Consider the following 19,145-nt stretch of genomic DNA (forward strand, 5'->3'; position numbering starts at 1 on the left):
GCCGAATCTTTTCTGCGACAATCGGTACGTGTGTACGAGCCTTTAGTAGGAATTTTCTTTATTTCCGTTATCCCCTTATACTGCCCAGTCACGATTCATCACGTCTCGTTTAGCTAGTCGCCGTGGGCGTGGTTGAATCGTGACAGATTGGTTTCCTCCCACACTCCAAAGACATGCTGGTAGGTTAATTGGATCCTGTATAAAAAATTGGCCCTGCTGTGTATGTATGTGAGTGATGCCTCGTACACACGTACCGATCGTCGGCCGTAAATATTCGGCCGACGACCGATCGGCCGATTGTATGCTTGTTAGTATGATGCTTTCGACAGCCGACAGCGCATTTTCGGCCGAACAGAATCTGTCCTGCAGGCATTAAAATTTTTGTTGGCCAACACCAGAACGGCTGATTGTTCGCCAGTCAGTACAGAATTCGGCCGACAAACAGCAGATTAGCAAGACTGGGCATGCTCAGAAAAGAAAAAACACACGGAAAGTTATTCATCACATGACATCACTTCTGCAGTCGGCTGTTGTTGGCTGACAAAATTCATGTGCAGTCTTTTGCAGTTTTCAACAGACAGGACAGCCCTGGACAAAAGACGGCCGATCGGTACATGTGTACGAGGCATTAGGGACCTTAGATTGTAAGCTCCTTGAGGGCAGGGACTGATGTGAATGTGCAATGTATATGTAAAGCGCTGTGTAAATTGACTGTGCTATATAAGTACCTGAAATAAAAAAAAATATATATATATATATATATACATACATACACACCAGTACATACAGTATATATATATATATATATACACACACAGATATATATGTGATTGTATAGTTAATGTGTTTCTAACCTGCTGTTGATGTATATTTCACTGCAGTAGGGAGAGTTTTTACTTTCACTTTTGGGCACGGGGACATTCACAGCAGAGATCTCCTATTTCTTCCTGCTATCTCCACCTCTGAGCTGGAGAAGCTGGAAGAGGAGATCTTCAAAGAGAAGCACAGTGATCAGGTAACATCATGTGTTTCTAAACTGGCCGTTTCTATTGCAGTGAATGCAAGCTGTTTGTGTACTGAGATGAGAAGAGAAGACTATGTTCTCCACTACTCTTCTCAGTAATTTAAACCGGCAATGCTCTGAGACAAGCCGTGATCATCCAGATCTCAGCTTATCTCAGTTTACTAAACGTACACCTGAATCATTTAGATGTTCATTGGAAAACTTCAGACAGGCCTGTACATGTGCCTTCTTGAGAAGGAGGACCTTGCGGCACTGCAGCATTTCAATCCATGGCTGCGTATTGTGTTTCTAATGGTTTGTTTGGTGACTGTGGTCCTAACTGCCTTGAGATCATTCACAAGCTCCTCCCGTGTAGTTCTCAGCTGATACGTCACTTTTCTCATGATCATCCTTACCCCATGAGGTGAAATCTTGCATGAAGCTCCAGACCGAGGGAGATTGATGATTTTGTATTATTTTTCATTTGCAAATAATCGTTCAGCACTTTTCTCCTAACCAGTTCTCGCTGATGGTTTTGTAGCCCATTCCAGCCTTGTGCAAGTCTAGAATCTTGTCCCTGAATTCCTTTGACAACTCTTTGGTCTTGCCCATCATGGTGAGATTTGAATGGAAGAAAGATTCTTTAGGCAGGTGTCTTTTATACACACAATGAGTTGTCGTTAGGAGCACCTTCTAAAACTGACAGGACTAATCTGTGTACTGTAGCTAGTCTGTGGGAGCCAGAATTGTTGTTGGTTGGTAGGGGATCAAATACTTATTTTACTCACTGAACTGCAACTCGGTTTATAACATTTGTGTCATGTGTTTTTTTATGAAAGATTCTGTCTTTATCATTTAAAATACATCTATGATAACAATTATAGACCCTGAAGTGTCTACCAAGTGGGCAAACTTACAAAATCTGCACGGAATCAAATAATTATTTCAAATTTATTATCTCCACTGTAACTGTTGTATTTCTGATATATTTGGAGAAAATTTCAATTTTCAACAGTAAACAGTTTTATTTTCTTTAAATTTTTTTTTTTTTAATTATTTTATACAGTACATAGATTTTATAACTAGCAAAGTGTGCCCATTCCTGTAGCTTTCTTTTGCCTGCAGTGCTTGTGCATTTTATACAGTGTATTGTGTATGCTTTGTTTAGTGTTCATTCCCTGTGCTATGTGCATGCTCTGTATATTCTGTATACTGAATGATGTGCACACTTTGTATTGTGTGTGCTGTATTTGTGCTCTGTGATGTATTGTTTGTGCGATGTGTATGTTCTGTGTTTTGAATGCTGTGTATGTTCTGAATTTGAAGTGTCACTTAGGTCCCTTTGACACTTGTGCGACTTGTCCTTCTACTTGGGACTGCAAAGTCGCATTACATGTCGTACCCCATGATTTCCAATGAGTACCATTCATATCTGTGCGACTTCAAGTCATCCCTGCACTACTTTGGTCCGACTTTGAGGAGTCTAAAACCACATCATAGTGTATTACATGCTGTTCCTACTCACTCAGCAACTATGTGATTCATTTTCTGTATTCTGCAAAAACTGGTTGATCCTCCTGTTCTCTATCTCCACCTTCTGTTCATGTCCTCAATGCAGCAAGGGATTTTGCAGCTGTGGTGGCAACTCTGCACATGCTCAGTTTTCAGAGAGTTTCTATGCTGAGCAGTTCCTTCCTAATCACATTTGAGCAGCCCATGTGACTATAGAGTCATACATGTGGGTATATACACAGTAAATTACAGCCCCCTCCCTCCTCCTCCTTGACCACTTACCAGCTAAACACAATGAGGGAGGGATGTTACATGTAGATTAATAGAGGCTTCACCTCCCTCTTGTTCTAAGACACAGGCTGTAGGGGTGTGACACGGCCTGTGAATGGCAGAAATCCACCCACACCAAGTTATTTACACAAAAAAAATAATAGATTTGATTTTAAATATATATTTGTTTGACAATTTGAAATTGTTTATTGATATTATTTATTTTTACTCTGTATTCCATAGGCTGTTTTTTAATTTTGTGCACGTGACCAGCAGCAGAGGACTAGAAGCTCCACCTACTTATGTTTCCCTGCAGACAGGCTGGGGAAGAGCTGGGTCATGTGATATCTGTATGTCGATTAGGAAAAAGGTTCTTAGTTGTTTAATCATTTTATTTTTTTTAAAAAGAGTTCCATCATCCACAGACAGAAATGTAAATTAAACAGTGTGTGTTTAGTATCACTTTAACATACTATGTGCTGTGTCTGTTGTGCATGTATTGCTGTGTGTTCTGATTTCTGGAAGGCAAGTAGGTTTTGCGTCAAATTGTTCGGTGCTGTGACTGTTCTGCCTACATTCTGGACACACTGTGTGTGTGCACTGTGCTGTAAATGGGATCACCCCCTCCATTTTCAGAGAATGCAGTCACTCAAGAGTCTGTGAACTCTGCGGAGTTCACAAAAAGATTCAGCATCTCCGTTCTTAAACAACGTTAAGTGAACATTGTTATAAAAGTTTCAAACAAGTGTTAATCAGTTTACTTAAAAACAAAAAATAAATGGGGTTTTGCCTTGCAAGGTATCAAGGCATACAGTTTTATATACTGGAAGTTATTTGGACTTTAATCAATTTTACCCCCTTACATTTTTGTAGCAGAGCTGTGCCAGGCATTGGCAGGAAACACACTAACACCAGCTGGCTCCCGTCCCTCTCCTCCACTGCCTGCAAAACGTGGACCTCCCCCTGCTGCAGATGTCATCAGCAACAGAGAAAAGACCACTTCCATCTTCATTCCACCACCACCACCTGCAAATGAACCTCCTGTATCTTCCTTACCATCACCAACACTTCCCCCGCAAGTGCCTGCTTTGCCTCCGTCACCGACTGAAGATCCGTTGCCAGTGGAAGTTCCTCCCCCAAGCAAAGAGGGGGAAAAAGAAGAAACACCACTTACTGTGCCATTGCTTCCTCTTCATATACGCATTCAACAGGCTCTCAACAGTCCTCAGCCTTTGCCTGTCATAGATAATACCCAGAGGGCACACTCTCTTCTGTTTCTCCCAAATGAGCTTGGGACGGGCGAAGAGAAAACAAGAGTGAGATCTCTACCTATCACTATAGAGCTTCTCAAAGTGTGAGTATCATTAAAGAATATGTAAACTCATATTCCTGATATGTGTCTGCTGTACTATATAATTGTATGAAATAGTATCCTGTTCTCTTTGTATTGATTTCTTTGTGTGAAATCCCTGGCATTCATTCCAGTCCTTCTGCTTTCCTATTAAAAACTGACCACACTAAGCATGGTAGTACAGCGTGGTCAGTTCTCTAGCTTTATAGTGTCATAATTGGTAAGGTTTATGGAATAAAGACACCATTCCTTCGATTTTTAACCTGTGTAGGTTTGTGTGTGAGAGAGTGTGTTTATCTGAATAATTTTTCCCATATCCCTGTATATTGCATTCACTAAGATGTCCATCTAAAAAAAATGTTTACATTTTTGACACTTCCTGCTGACACTACTGATTGTCGAAGGGATTTCCACATCCTTACCACTCTAACAGTTAAAAAAATAAATAAAAAAAACTTTCACGGTTTAAGGTTGAATCGCTTCTCCTACAATTTAATTTAATGGCTGAGTGCTTTCTTAAGCTCCTTGATACTGAATAATTTCCTCCCTATGCTAGAATCAACATTGAGGTATTTGTATATTGCTATCATATCTCCTCTCAAGCGTCTTTTCTCCAGGGGAGAATACGTTTTATTCTTGCAGTTGTACCTCGTAACTTACGTCCTCAGTCCTCTTATTAGCATTGTCGCCCTTCTTTGAACTCTCTCCAGTACCAGCACATCCTTTCTTAGGACTGGTCATTCAAGATGTGATTAGCAGTGTCGGCTTCCTGGCAGGATCGGGCAGGTGGGTTGGGACTAGAAACCCAAACACGCCTGAGCCCATCTCTACTAGCGAGTAACTTGCATTCGTGTTTTTGCTCCCCAAATGCATTACTTTATATTTCTCTAAACCTCATTTACCGTGTAGTTGCCCACCCCATTTTTTTTTTTTTTTTTAACTAAGGTCTTCTGGTAAGGTTTCTATATTCTGCTGTAAAGTTATTGGTCTGCTTAGCTTTGTATCATCAGCCACATGGAAATTGTTTAAAAAAGATGTAAAAAAAGTTGCACTCTGGCCAACCAATAGCAACAGCATCTTTTTAGGTCTGAACACCATACTCAGTATATAATATAAACATACATAAGGTGCCCTTGCCCATTTAAATAAAAACACTAAATATCACGAATTACAATAAAACCATAGTGCTTGTGCATAAATAATCTGATAATTTAGTAACAAAGATTAAGTGATTAAGAACCAGTTCCAATACTAAAGTCCAAAAATTGTGACCACAATAGTGAAATATTCCAGACATTCCCTCTGGTAACAGATATAGTGAAAAAGTTTGTTGCTCAGTGCAGGAAAACTGCTCAGGTGCTGAGATAGGGCAGTCTTTCAAAGCAGCTTACCCAACTCCTAGATCTCAACACAGGAGAGCTAAAAGCGCTTGTGAAAATGTGTCCCCCAGCCTGCTCAGACTACCATCCATCCACTGTGGATCAAAGCCCCAGAATTTCCTATCAAAAGCAGTTCACATCCACAGTTACAGAATATGGAGATAGATAAGAGAAGCTTTAGTGCATTAAACCTCAAACGTTTATTAGTAGGATAATTGCACTTCCAATTCAGTAGGAATGTAACAGCTTGTCAAACACAATACAGGCTCCAAGCACCACCACAGGTTCCGACCGTGTGTATACCCGTTAATGTCATCTAATCAGCTCCACCTGATGTTTCCCCCGAAAGGGCGTCTTCAAAGAAGTCTTTACTGAGATTGAGATATTTATACCATCTTCTATGTCATTTATGAATAAATTAAACAGAATTGGTCCCAGGACAGAGCCTTGGGGTACCCCACTTACCATGCCAAATAATTCAGATAACACACTATTACCACCCTTTTTTCTTACCCCTGTAGCCAGTTTTCTATCCTGGTACACATACCTTTAAGGTCTAAGCCAACAAATCTCAATTTGTGAATAAAGCATTTACGGGGAACTGTATTGAATGCTTTTGCAAAATCCAGATACACCACATCCACAGGCTTTCTTTTAGCTGTGCTGGGAACTCAGCCTGCTCTCTTCTCTTCTACTGATCAGATTTGTCCTGACATGCACCCCCCCCCCCCCCCCGCACAGCCATTTATGGGGAAGACCAGTGTGCTGCTTTTTCTCATCCTCTAGCTCTTTAATGCAGTTGAGAACAGAGATAATGCGATCACTTATTAAAAAAAGAGGAAAAGATTTTTTTTTTCTTTTATATCTAAACACTTGTTTTGCCTTTCATTTCTATTTTAAACTAAATGGGTTGTTTTAGGAGGTGTGTAAAACTGATGTGTTTTTGTTTTTCAAAATTGTCATGTAATTATCTTTAATTGGCTTTTGTGATTTTTTTTTTTTTTCTCTTTTTTTTTTTAAGGCCTGATGATGATGATGAGGAGGAGGAGATGAGCCTTGAGGAAGATTTGACTCCAGAAGTCTCAAATTCCCATGCCCCGAGGGTATATATTGGGGATGTTACTGTAATACCAAGCTACATACCTCAATCAGTCCAGGAAGAGGAAGAAGAAGAGGAAGATGCCTGCATTAGTGATAGTGATTCAGAAGGCCCTATACTGTACAAAGAAGATGAGGAAGAGGAGGAGGAGGAAGATGAACAATCAAGTAAGTGGGTGAATGCAGTTTTTAAATGTAAGTTTGGATCCTTGCTAGAGCCTGCTTCATGTACAGTATCTCTTTATCTGCATATACTTTAATTCTTTGCAGCTAGAAGCCATGTTTTTAGCTGTTATCTGCTGTAAGTGAGAAATTATATATAACAGATTGTTTAATACAAGATAATTCCATGAGAATCATTCAGACTAGCTTTTTAGGTTTGTGCAGGGTAATAAGTGTGTTGGACACGTGTTGTGTTGGGGAAGTAGGCTGTTGCATTTTTCTTTTGTGGATATTTAAGGATGTATGGCATCCTATTTGGCACTAAAAGTAGATACTGTTCGGTATAGGCGGTCCCCTGGTTACAAACAAGATGGGGACTGTAGGTCAGATTTTTTTTAAGTGGGATCAGGTACATTTTGTGTAGCCCCAGCCAAAAGAATAATTTTGAAGTTTTTTGGATAGCGTAGGGGATGGTTAACGCCCCTGTACTATTTGTTTTGCTGTCTCTACCCCAGTTCTGAAGATTTCACCTTGCTTTCTGTCCCTGTGACAACTGCATTTTGAAAATTTTGGGTTGTTGTGGAAATGAGGATTGGTGATAAAGCTTTAGTGGAGACACCTTTTTCCCATGAGAACTCCTACAGGAGTGAATTTCTCTTCCTAGGGCTAGAATTCTCACTTCCGGTTTTCTCCCTTCGTTTGTAACTAGGAGTCGTTTCTAAGTCGGATGTTTGGAAACCGGGGACCGCCTGTATTGTGTTTGGTACATGTGTCATGTTTGAACTAGAAGCTTCTCTCCAGCCTAAGATTTCTGTTTCAAAAGTGAGAGGAAGTCCGAATCAATGTACATTTTTTTTATTGCTGTCTGTTGCTTCCATTAGGCAGATTTCCTTTACTTAATCCACACTTATCTGACTACACATTAAGTGAATGAAAATCTCATCAGTAGGTTCTACTGACATGTTCTAATCTTTCGTTGCTGCCAGTTGTTCCAAAACCTAAGTATACACATATAGAATATTTCCAGCTAACCTGCAGGCTGAATACATAGTTACATAGTTAGGTTGAAAAAAAGACACAAGTCCATCTGGCTCAACCAATAAACAAAAAACAGTAAAGAAAACACAACCATACAATCCCAAATACACTATCCTGTATCCGCAGTTTATCCAGAGGAAGGCGGAAAAAACCCCAGCAAAGCATGATCCAATTTGCTACAGCAGAGAAAAGGAATTCCTTCCCGATACCCGAGAGGCAATTGGATATTCCCTGGATCAACTTTACCTACACATATTAGTACCCATTTATATTATGTACAAATAATCAAACAGATTCCTCATCTATGCTATACAGTGTGGATGGGAGGAATCTTCTGCTGCTATTGTCACAGCCAGAACCTGTCAGAAGACCCGAATAGCAATTGCATCATCAATTGAACAATGTTGGGTGGGAGTTGGCCAACAGGGCCACCCCTGTAGCAAATTTTTGCCAGTTCCTCAGAAACGGGATACAATTAGCATAGTGTGCTCCCAGCTTAAGACAGTGGTTTGGCTAGAAATAGGCTTTATAACAAACCTGTTCTTTTACCCACACGGAGCAAAGTAGCAAGTTCACTTTAATGGCAGCTTCAGCAGCAGCTTATATCTGCCTTCTTTTTGCTCAATCCCCCTCCCTCCCGACTGCTCCATTTGTCCACCAGGGGTGAAGAAATATGCTTGGCGCTTCCAAGTATTGGAAGTTTGTGAACCCCGGTAGCAGAGCTGGTGCTTTGTGGTTGAGCACTGCCAAATGGGGAAAAAGGTATTTGGCCCAAGTTCCAGGTCACAAAGGCATGAAAAACAGAGCCTGCTTCCAAGGGCTTCCTAATTTATATGTTTAGGCCACTAAAGCTAATGTTTAGGTTTTGTTTAGATGTTGGGGGGAGTGTACTGACCCACAGGTTTTTTAATTCTCACAGGCGTCTTGCACAGATATCTCTGCACCTAAATTCCCAGGTCTCCGGTTGATTCTCTGCAAGAATCCAGCAGGCATGAGAGCCCCTTTTTTGGCTTTGCAGTGATAAGACAGGAAAGCAAGAGGCACATGCACCTTATACTTAGTGGACTTGTAATAAGAATTTTTTATCATTCTTTTGGTGGGGGCACAGGGTGACACAAGAGGGCTATACAATGGTCCCTATTTTTCTTCAGTCAAGCGTCTTTGCTTACTGTAAAGCCAGAGAGCTAATTTCCTGATTTATGGTCTGGTCAGTCCTTGTCATTGCTGGGGAGGCTATAACTGGACCCTGCCATGCTGAAGATAGATTGGCCTGTAGTGTGACCATAGGACACTTAGCTCTTCACGGGGCTCTAAAGATACCTAGTGTACTGGGATTTAGCGCTTTGGTCCAGAGCAATGGCTGTTGTTTAAGACTTCTTAGTGGATATGTTCACTGGCAGGGTGCAGACAGTCTGGATGGGCATGTTCCCTGTGTCTTGCTCTGGCACATGTGATTGTTTTTGGGGGCTGTAGGGCACCTTCTGGACCACTTCTGCAGTAAGTCATAGGGCTTTGCCCTTTTCAATTCTGTGTGTACTTATTGCACTGCTGCCTCCAGCTGTGCACCCACAGAGGTTAATACCTAGGGTTCTTCTGACTGTGGTATTGCACTTTTTAATTTGCTGCCTTGGGGCCCTCCCTTTTTGTGTTGCATTTAGTGTTCATGTGCCTTGCCTCCTAAGTTGCTCATGTGTCATTTCATGGCCTTTCCTGTCCTCCACCTAAAACCTTTGGGCATTACAGTTTTTAAAGCAGAGTTCCACCCAAAAGTGGAACTTCCGCTTACCTGTTTGCTCCCCCCCTCTGGTGCCACATTTAGCACCTTTCGGGAGAGAGTGAGTACTTGTTTTTGACAGGTACCACTTCCTATTTCTGGTAGACTCGACCACGGCAAAGTACGTCACAAGCCCGGCCCCCTCCTTCTTCGCCCGCCGCCGCACCATTTAGAATGCACAGCACGCTTCGCGCATGTGCAGTAAGGAACCGGCTGTTAAGCCGCAAGGTTTCTCTGCTGGGTTCCCTTCCCAGCTATGGCGGTGGCACCACCCAACAGCTGTTGAAAACATCTGCTGGGATGCCGACATCGCTGGATTTTAGGACAGGTAAGTGTCCTAATATTAAAAGTCAGCAGCTACATACATTTTTTTCTGGGGGCAGAACTCCATGTTTTTTCTCTTTCAATAGTTTTCTATTAATATTTTGAAAAGAGCAAATGATCACTTGGCAGAGTAGCAAACAATCCTCCCATGCTCTGTACATGTATCAAAAGTAGCACATAAATGATGGGGGGCGACAAAAGAAAATCTTGGCAATAGAGTTAGGTCTTCCAAAGGGCCACGCTTGAACACATGGGCACAAACACATGTAAAAGTTTTTTTTTACCTTCATACATTCGCTACATTAAGGTAAACCTTTTCGTTGTAGCTCTCGCTACAATGCGGCTTCCTATGGTGAGCACTCGTGGGGTGAGGAGCCAGGCATGTCGTCTGGGGACCACAGAAGAGGAGCATCAGGAATGCTCTGTGGAAAACCATTTCACAGGGCAGGTAAGTATAACATGTCAGGTCGCCCCCAAGTAGTACAGGACCCTTTTTCTAAGTCGGAAGGACTTGTGTCGCTCCTATTAGAACGGCTCCTGTACTACACAGTGGGAGCGACGGTGCACGACTTGTCAGGCTGACCAAGTCGCCTGACAAGTCGTGCCAGTGTGAATGGACTCTTAAAGCTCCTTTTTGCTCCAGCAAAAGAAGGGTAATCCTCAGATTGGAAAATCTATTTTGGCAACTTAGCAGAGTTCCCTTCATATTTCATTTCTCCCAGCCCTTCCAAAGCTTCTAAGTCTGCGAGCAAGTCCTTGCTCACAATGAACGGACGTCCCCACTTAGCTATAATGGTGGACATCCCTAATGCTTGGGTGACAGATGTGGCATCCAGGGGCTGCAGGCTTGAGTTTCCACATCTACCTTCTCCCTGCTTTATGTTGTCAAGCCTGACAAAATCCTCAAAAGCAAACAGACCTCTATGCTGCTTTGGTACAACTCCTTTATCAGGGAGTCATAGCCATTATCTTGGATAAAGAAACTAGGGATAGACCGATATTTATTTATTTTTTTTCAGGGCCGATACCGATATTTTTGTCACAACGTATCGGTATCGGCCGATATGGACCGATATTTTGTACATTTTAAAGTTTTGAAAAATAAAGACAATTTTTGACACAAATCTGGTACTGAACATGTTAATTTCTCTTACGTCCTCCGACAGTCGCCGCCTCCTCTAAGTCATCACTGATGGGTATTGTCATCTGCTCCGCAGGAGTAGCTAGGCATATAGACTTAGTTAAAAACAAAAGGCATTTGCATGTGTACACCCCTGGGGGCTGTCCCATCTGGTCAATACCCCCCTGCAGTGACCACTCCCAACTCAGCTTTAATTTGCCTAGCATCAGGAGTAGTTAGGCTTTCCCTGTGCTGGGGCTTCGGTCTCAGCCTATCTTCTTTTTTTTATTTGAATTTCTTGAAAAATGTCAGTTTTTCTTTCTTTACTAGCTGTTTATTTTGTCAGCTTTAGTTTTTAGTCGACTCTTTGGACGAAGATGGACATGCGGTGCTGGGATTCGGACTGGCCGCTCTGGTTCCCCAGGGCACAGAGGGTCAGATGGACCCCCAGCCCGCCATCGAGCGTTCAGCTATGGTTCGCCCTGGCATTATGAACGACCCATCCCTGTTCGCAGCAGGGATGCAGCTGTGAGGTGGCTACCTCACTGGACGCATCTGCGACTCAGCAGTGCAATGTCCCTGGCAAACGGCACTCCCTGTCAGATGAGGACAGCGGCTTTCCGTTCTGTGAGGCTCCCCACGCGATCGGGTACAGGTAAGTACTTCTGTGTGGGGCCTCTGTGTGGGGTGGCAGTCCTGGTTGCTGTGTGTTCCCCATGTCTGTGCCTTGTGTGACTCCCTACTGCGATCCCTGCGGGGGTCGCTTGTACATGCGCTGCGGCGCTGTGTGTGTGTTTGGGGGTCCCCTTCCCTGGGTCACTTAGGTGTGTTGAGGTGCAGACTGTGTATGGACCGCGGCGGGGTGTCACCGCGCGGTCCGCCATTTTTTTATACACTGGGCAGGCATGTGAGCTTCTCTATGGGCTACACAACATGCTGATTTGGCGCCAATCGCCGCCATTTTTGCGGTGACCGAACGCTCGGTTCGGCCGCATGTTGGGGGCCATTTTGGTGGAGTCTCCCATACGTTTCTATGGGGCAGCCATTTTCCCTGGGTCAGGCAGCAGATTAGGTCAGCCTACTTTTGCAGCACTTCCTCTTTCCTCTGCAGCAGGACGGCGGTGGCAACACTCTGCGGGGCTCTGCAGGTTATTGCACTCAATATATCCCTGTACTGTCGCTTCTGGCTCAGTTTTGTCTCCTTTCCTGTATTGGGGGTCTTTCTGTCTTTATAGCTGGAGCGGTGGGCTGCGCACTCGCAGCGCTCTTAAAGGGACAGCACCTAATTCTTGCACTGTCCTTTTTTTTTCTCACTTGAGCATGGATTCTCAGGATAGCAAATTTCCACCAGCCTTGGTGGGGGCCCCCAGTTCTCCTGTGGCCCCTCTGAGACCTGATTTGGCCGCTGTAGTGGCGACTTTGGTGTCGAATATGGAAATGCTGATGGCTGAACGTGCTGCTCGTAAGAGGCCCAGATTGTCCCTCTCCTCTGATTCAGATGGTGATATGGCTGCTGCTGTGAGCGTGCCCTTTTTCAGGGTCCCGCTCATCCCTGGACCTGCAGGGGTCTGAGGGGGAGGCGGAGGTGGAGGGGGTTGATACTTCCTCTCCGGGGTCGCCCGAAGAACAGGCGACCATGGATGAATTAATCATTTCTGTGAAGGAAACTTTACATTTGGAGGATGAGCCCAGTCCTCCGGGCGTTGTCTTCTTTTGGGACGCACAGGACCCGCAAGTCGGCGCAGGTTTTTCCCTGTCCCGCTGAGTTTCATTACACTGTTAATGAAGTGTGGCGCACGTTAAAACGCCTGTTCGTGGTGCCTAGTCGGTTCAAATTGCTTTATCCCTTTGCACCGGCTACGGAATCGCGCTGGTGTGTGCCTCCACAGGTGGATCACACGGTTGCAGTGTTGAACAAGGCTACCTTGGCTCCTACGGAGGATTCCCCGGTTTTCCGGGATCCAACGGACCGGCGTTTGGAGTCTTTGGCCCGCCATTCCTATACGGTGGCGGGCTCTCTGCTCAAACCCATTTTCGCGTCCGTGTTAGTGGCGCAGGCGGTTGCTGATTGGACTAAGGTGCTTAGGAGCAACCTCGTGTCTGATGATGTTCCGCCTGCCCGGCTGGAAACGGTGGATCAAATCCATCAAGGAATCATGTATCTGTGTGATGCGGCCTTGAATGAGGCCCCCTTTGTTGCTCGCCTCTCTAGTGTCGCAGGATCTTAACCGACGACTGATATGGCTGAAGAGCTGGTCGGCTGACCAGTCCTCGCGGAAGGCGGTTGCTGATTTTCCCTATGCTGGCTCTCGCCTTTTTGGCGAGGCGTTGGATACCCTGGTGAAAGGTGTCACGGGGGGCAAGAGCACTATGCTGCCCCAGAACCCGAAGAACAAGCCTTTTCGGGGCAAGCGGGGTTCTGCGCCTAGATCGAATCAGGGTTCCTTTCGTGCCTTTCGGAACCAATCCAAGGGCAAGCCCTTCAAGTCCCAGGGCGGACAGAAGAAGCCCTGGGCGGGTGGGTAAGCAGAAGTCGGGCAATACCGCTTCGACCGGCCAGTCCACCTCTGCCTGAAGGGATGCCCTCACCCGTTTCTGGGGTGGGTGGACGTTTGCGCGGTTTCCTCCAACCTTGGCTGCTCCAGATTTCGGACAGGTGGGTTCAGGAAATCGTTCGGTCTGGATACAAGATCGAGTTTCTTTCCTGGCCAGCAGACAGATTCTTCCCCTCGAATCTTCATTTGCCTCCGGGGCGTCTGCAGGACTTCCACCGTGCGGTTCAGGACCTCCTTGCTGTGGTCGTCCCGGTGCCTCACCGGGACAGGTTTCGGGGCTTTTATTCCAATCTATTCACTCTGCCCAGAAAGGAGGGCAAAGTGCGTCCTATTCTGGACCTGAAAGCTCTGAACCGCTTTGTGCGAGTTCGAAAATTCCGTATGGAGTCTCTCTGATCGGTGGTGGCTTCTCTGAGCCCAGGAGAATTCCTGGCTTCTATAGACCTCAAGGATGCGTACCTGCATGTCCCCGTCTTCGAGGGTCATCAGCGGTGCCTTCGGTTTGCCGTCGCGGAGGACCATTACCAGTTTGTGGCGTTACCTTTCGGTCTTGCTTCGGCTCCCAGGGTCTTTACCAAGGTACTGGCGCCGGTTCTGGGCCTGCTGAGGGCTCAGGGCATTGCGGTCTTGGGGTATCTGGACGATCTCCTCATAAGATCAAGTGTCAGTCAGGACCTGGTGCGCGATCTGTCCATCACGGTCCAGATGCTTCAGGAGTTCGGATGGACCATCAACATTCAGAAATCATCATTGTCCCCTTCGGTTCGTCTTCCTTACCTGGGGATGATTCTGGACTCTGCTCAGGAGAAGGTGTTCCTGCCGGAGGACAAGCTACGGACATTGCGGGACGAGATCAGGTCCCTCAGGGACGTACCGACCTCGTCTCTCAGGACATGTATGCGGGTCCTGGGGTTAATGGTGTCGGCCTTCGAGGCGATACCTTTTGCTCAGTTTCACACGCGGGCTCTCCAAGCGGAGATCCTGGCCGAATGGGACGGACTGGCTCAGTCCCTGGATCTGCGTATATCCTTGAGTCGTCAGACAAAATTGGCTCTTCTGTGGTGGCTCCAGTCCCCGTCGGTGACGGAGGGCAAGTCTTTCCGTCCGTTGGTTTGGACGGTGATCACCACGGATGCCAGCCTGTTAGGCTGGGGTGGGGTCCTGGGCACCCTGTCTGCCCAGGGCACTTGGTCGGAGGAGGAGTCCTCCCTTCCGATCAACGTCCTGGAATTGCGAGCGATCAAGCTCTGCCTCCTCCAGTGGTCGGACCGTCTACGGGGTCGTCCTGTCCGGGTACAGACGGACAATGCTACCGCGGTGGCTTAAATCAACCAAGGGGGCACCAGGAGTGCTCGGGCGGCCCGGTAGGTGACCGACATTCTGTCGTGGGCTGAGATTCATGTCCCGGCAATCTCAGCGGTTCACATTCCGGGTGTGGAGAATTGGCAGGCCGACTATCTGAGTCGCCAGACCCTGAACCAGGGGGAATGGTCCTTGCACCCGGAGGTCTTCCAACTGCTGTGTGCAAAGTGGGGATCCTCGGACGTGGATCTGTTCACATCTCGGCTAAATCGAAAGGTGGAAAGGTTCGTGGCAAGAACGCGCGATCCGTCGGCGGACGCCTCGGATGCATTAGTGGCCCCTTGGCATCAATATCGTCTGATGTATGCCTTTCCCCCAATTCAGTTGCTGTCCAGGTTCCTCCGCAGGCTAGCCTCGGAACCGCACCTGGTGATTCTGGTAGCGCCGGATTGGCCTCGCCGGTCCTGGTACGCGTGGCGACTGCCCATGCGGGAAGATCTTCTATCTCAAGGACCGATCTTCCATGCTGCTTTACAGTCGCTGGCTTTAACGGCCTGGCTGCTGAGACCCAGGTCCTGAGGGACAAGGGTCTCTCCCCTGAGGTTATCCCTACTCTAATCAAGGCTAGGAAATCCTCCTCTGGTAAGATCTATTACCGTACCTGGAAAGCCTATTTCTCCTGGTGTGAGTCCAGGGGGTTCTCCCCTCGTTCTTACTCTGTGTCGAGAATCTTGGCTTTCCTCCAGTCTGGAGTGGATCAGCGCCTGGCGCTGGCCACGATAAAGGGTCAGGTGTCTGCCCTGGCCATCTTTTTCCAACGCCCGGTGGTGTCTAATTCCTTGGTCCGCACCTTCATTCAAGGTGTGCGACACTTGGCTCCTCCCAGGAAGGAGCCTTTACCTCCATGGGACTTGAACTTGGTTCTGTCCGTGTTACAGCGTGCTCCCTTTGAAAATATCAGGGAGATCTCTTTGCCTCTGTTGTCGAGGAAGGTCGCCTTTTTGGTGGCGATCACTTTGGCTCGCAGAGTGTCGGAGCTGGCGGCGTTGTCTTGCCGCTCCCCTTATTTGATAATCCATAAGGATAAGGTGGTGTTGAGAACACTCCCGTCCTTTCTTCCCAAGGTGGTCACTGAATTTTACCTTAATGAGGAAATTGTCCTGCCTTCGCTTTGCACGAAGCCTAAGCATCCGAAGGAGATTGCTTTGCATTCTTTGGATGTTGTCCGGGCGATCAGGGTTTACCTGTCGTCTACAGAATCCTTTCGTAAGACGGATTCCCTGTTTGTTCTTCCTGAGGGATCTCGGAAGGGCATGGCTGCGTCCGCAGCAACTATTGCCAAATGGATCAGACAGACCATTGAGCAGGCTTATGCTTTGAAGGAACGGGTTCCCTGTTAAGGCGCACTCTACTAGATCCGTGAGTACGTCCTGGGCTTGTTGGCATCGGGCCTCGGTGGCTCAGGTGTGCAAGGCTGCGACTTGGTCGTCGGTGCACACTTTCTCCAAATTCTACAAAGTAGATTTTCTGGCATCGGCTAATGCTTCCTTTGGCCGCAAAGTTCTCAGTGCGGCAGTGCCATGAAGGACCCTTGTTTTTTTTATGGGTCCCTGGCTGTTGGTTTTTGCTTTCCTGGGCCGTTGCTCCTGTTGAGCATTGTTTTTTTCGGTTGCCCAGAAGGTTCTCTTACAGTGCATGTAAGATTCCTTTCTCTGATGTGGGTACTGCGTTGCTTTGTTCTACGGTTGCGTCTCCCACCCCTCATGCTTTGGGACATCCCATCAGTGATGACTTAGAGGAGGCGGCGACTGTCGGAGGACGTAAGAGAAAACTGAATTTTTGTAAAATCTTACCTGTAAAATTCCTTTCTCTGAGTCCTCCGACAGTCGCCTTCCCCGCCCCTCTCTTGGGGTTCTTGTTACTTACTGCTATGCTACCAAACTGAGTTGGGAGTGGTCACTGCAGGGGGGTATTGACCAGATGGGACAGCCCCCAGGGGTGTACACATGCAAATGCCTTTTGTTTTTAACTAAGTCTATATGCCTAGCTACTCCTGCGGAGCAGATGACAATACCCATCAGTGATGACTTGGAGGAGGCGGCGACTGTCGGAGGACTCAGAGAAAGGAATTTTACAGGTAAGATTTTACAAAAATTCAGTTTTTTGTTTAATGCTTAATAGCTGTCTGGCTGGCTGGCACCCTGTGGTGGGTGGCTGGCTTGCTGGCACCCTGTGGTGGGTGGCTGGCTTGCTGGCACCCTGTGGTGGGTGGCTGGCTGTCTGGCACCCTGTGGTGGGTGGCTGGCTGTCTGGCACCCTGTGGTGGGTGGCTGGCTGGCTGTCTGGCACCCTGTGGTGGGTGGGTGGGTGGCTGGCTGGCACCCTGTGGTGGGTGGCTGGCTTGCTGGCACCTTGTGGTGGGTGGATGGCTGGCACCCTTTGGTGGGTGGATGGCTGGCACCCTTTGGTGGGTGGCTGAATGGCACAGGGGCTGTGGGTGGCTGGCTTGCACAGTGGCTGTGGGTGGCTGGCTGGCACAGGGCCTGTGGGCGGGCGGCTGGCTGGCACAGGGCCTGTGGGCGGGCGGCTGGCTGGCACAGGGCCTGTGGGCGGGCGGCTGGCTGGTACAGGGCCTGTGGGCGGGCGGCTGGCTGGTACAGGGCCTGTGGGGGGCTGGCTGGTACAGGGCCTGTGGGGGGCTGGCTGGTACAGGGCCTGTGGGTGTGGGTGGCTGGCTGGCACCAGGCTGCTGTGGATGGGTGTATGGCTGTGATACTTTCCCCCTGAGACCAGTCCCGACTCCAGACGAGGCTGTCAAAGGCGAGGGAGGTGGCCTAAGAAGGCAGGATGACGTCACAAAAATATCGGCAATATCGGCCAGTTCCGAGGCCGATACCGATATATCATAGAAAGTGCATATCGGCCTTGCCAATAATCGGTCTATCCCTAAAAGAAACATTTCAAGATTTTTATTCAAACCTATTCACTGTCCTCAAAGCATAAGGTGGTGTCCTTCCCATTCTGGATCTAAAGTTGTACAGTTGATCAGGTCAGTCATTAAGTCCCTCACTTCGGGCGCTTGTATGCGCTTGCATAAACCAAATTTTCCAGTGCATGAACTCTACTTGCATTTTACATTGGGCACGCAACACTACCAGTTTGTTGACATTCCCTTAAGTCCATTGCATATTGGATCTTCACCGTGGTGTTAGATCCTGTACTTGCTCTGCTTCGCTTACAGGGCATCCCCATAGTGAGATACCTGAATGATCTCCTTTTGTGGAAACATTCAGCATGGACCTTATCTGCCAATATCCATCAAACTGTTCTGAGGTTCAGTTGGGTCCTCACCCATCTTAAATCAGCGTTGGATCGGACTCCTTCCTTGGAATATCAAGGTCGTCTCCTCGATTCAGCTCAGTCCTTTCCCAAGAAAAACTCCTGGCTCTCTGCTCCATGGTTTAGACCAGGGGTCTTCAAACTACGGCCCTCCAGCTGTTGCAGAACTACACATCCCATGAGTCATTGTAAAACTCTTAACATTCACAGGCATGACTAGGCATGATGGGAATTGTAGTTCCACAACAGCTGGAGGGCTGTTGAAGACCCCTGGTTTAGACTCTGCAGTCCAAGAGCCAACCAACACTCTCTTTTTGCATGAGGGAACTGGAAGGCACAGTCACTAGACCGTTGCATGTGCCTGACTCCCAGGCCAGGTTATCCTTGGCCTGGTGACTCTTAATTCCAGCCCTGTGGTTGCAGAAATCCTTTCCTCTGTTGGTTTGGAAGATTCTAACAATGTACACTAGGCTGGGGAAAGACACCTCTTTAGAATTCAGACTGATTCAGTCGTCCTGCCAGCACTAGCTTTTTTTTTTTTTTTTTTTTTTTTTTTTTTTTTTTACGCTTTTATTGCCACATGCATATATTCATACATCTAACAATATCTAGTTGGCATAATCCAAAATGTACAGTAACCAGTGTAAAGTAAATGTTACAATTCAATACCAACACCCATATAGTACAGAGCTCATACCCAACCCACTCTATCATCCCATAACAGGACAGTAACAAATATTGTCAATCACTATAGAGTAGTAAGGTTACCATACTTGCATAAAGCATTTAGTGTGTGTATGTATATATATATATATATATATATATATATATATATATATATATATATATATATATATATATAGAGAGAGAGAGAGAGAGAGAGAGAGAGAGAGAGAGAGAGAGAGAGAGAGAGAGAGA

At 46.7% G+C, this 19,145-nt stretch overlaps 1 protein-coding gene across 1 annotated transcript in view; it reads left to right on the plus strand.

Moving 5' to 3' along the window:
• Window positions 1-19,145, plus strand: part of PHACTR4 (phosphatase and actin regulator 4) — a 107,354-nt gene that overhangs the window by 45,242 nt on the left and 42,967 nt on the right. The window contains exons 6-7 of the mRNA XM_082247733.1: window positions 3,659-4,139; window positions 6,537-6,781. Coding sequence (XP_082103859.1) covers window positions 3,659-4,139; window positions 6,537-6,781 — 726 coding nt within the window. The remainder of the gene's footprint in view (window positions 1-3,658; window positions 4,140-6,536; window positions 6,782-19,145) is intronic.

Source organism: Pelophylax lessonae (assembly GCF_965119305.1).
Source record: "Pelophylax lessonae genome assembly, chromosome: 2".
Taxonomy (NCBI): Eukaryota; Metazoa; Chordata; class Amphibia; order Anura; family Ranidae; genus Pelophylax; species Pelophylax lessonae.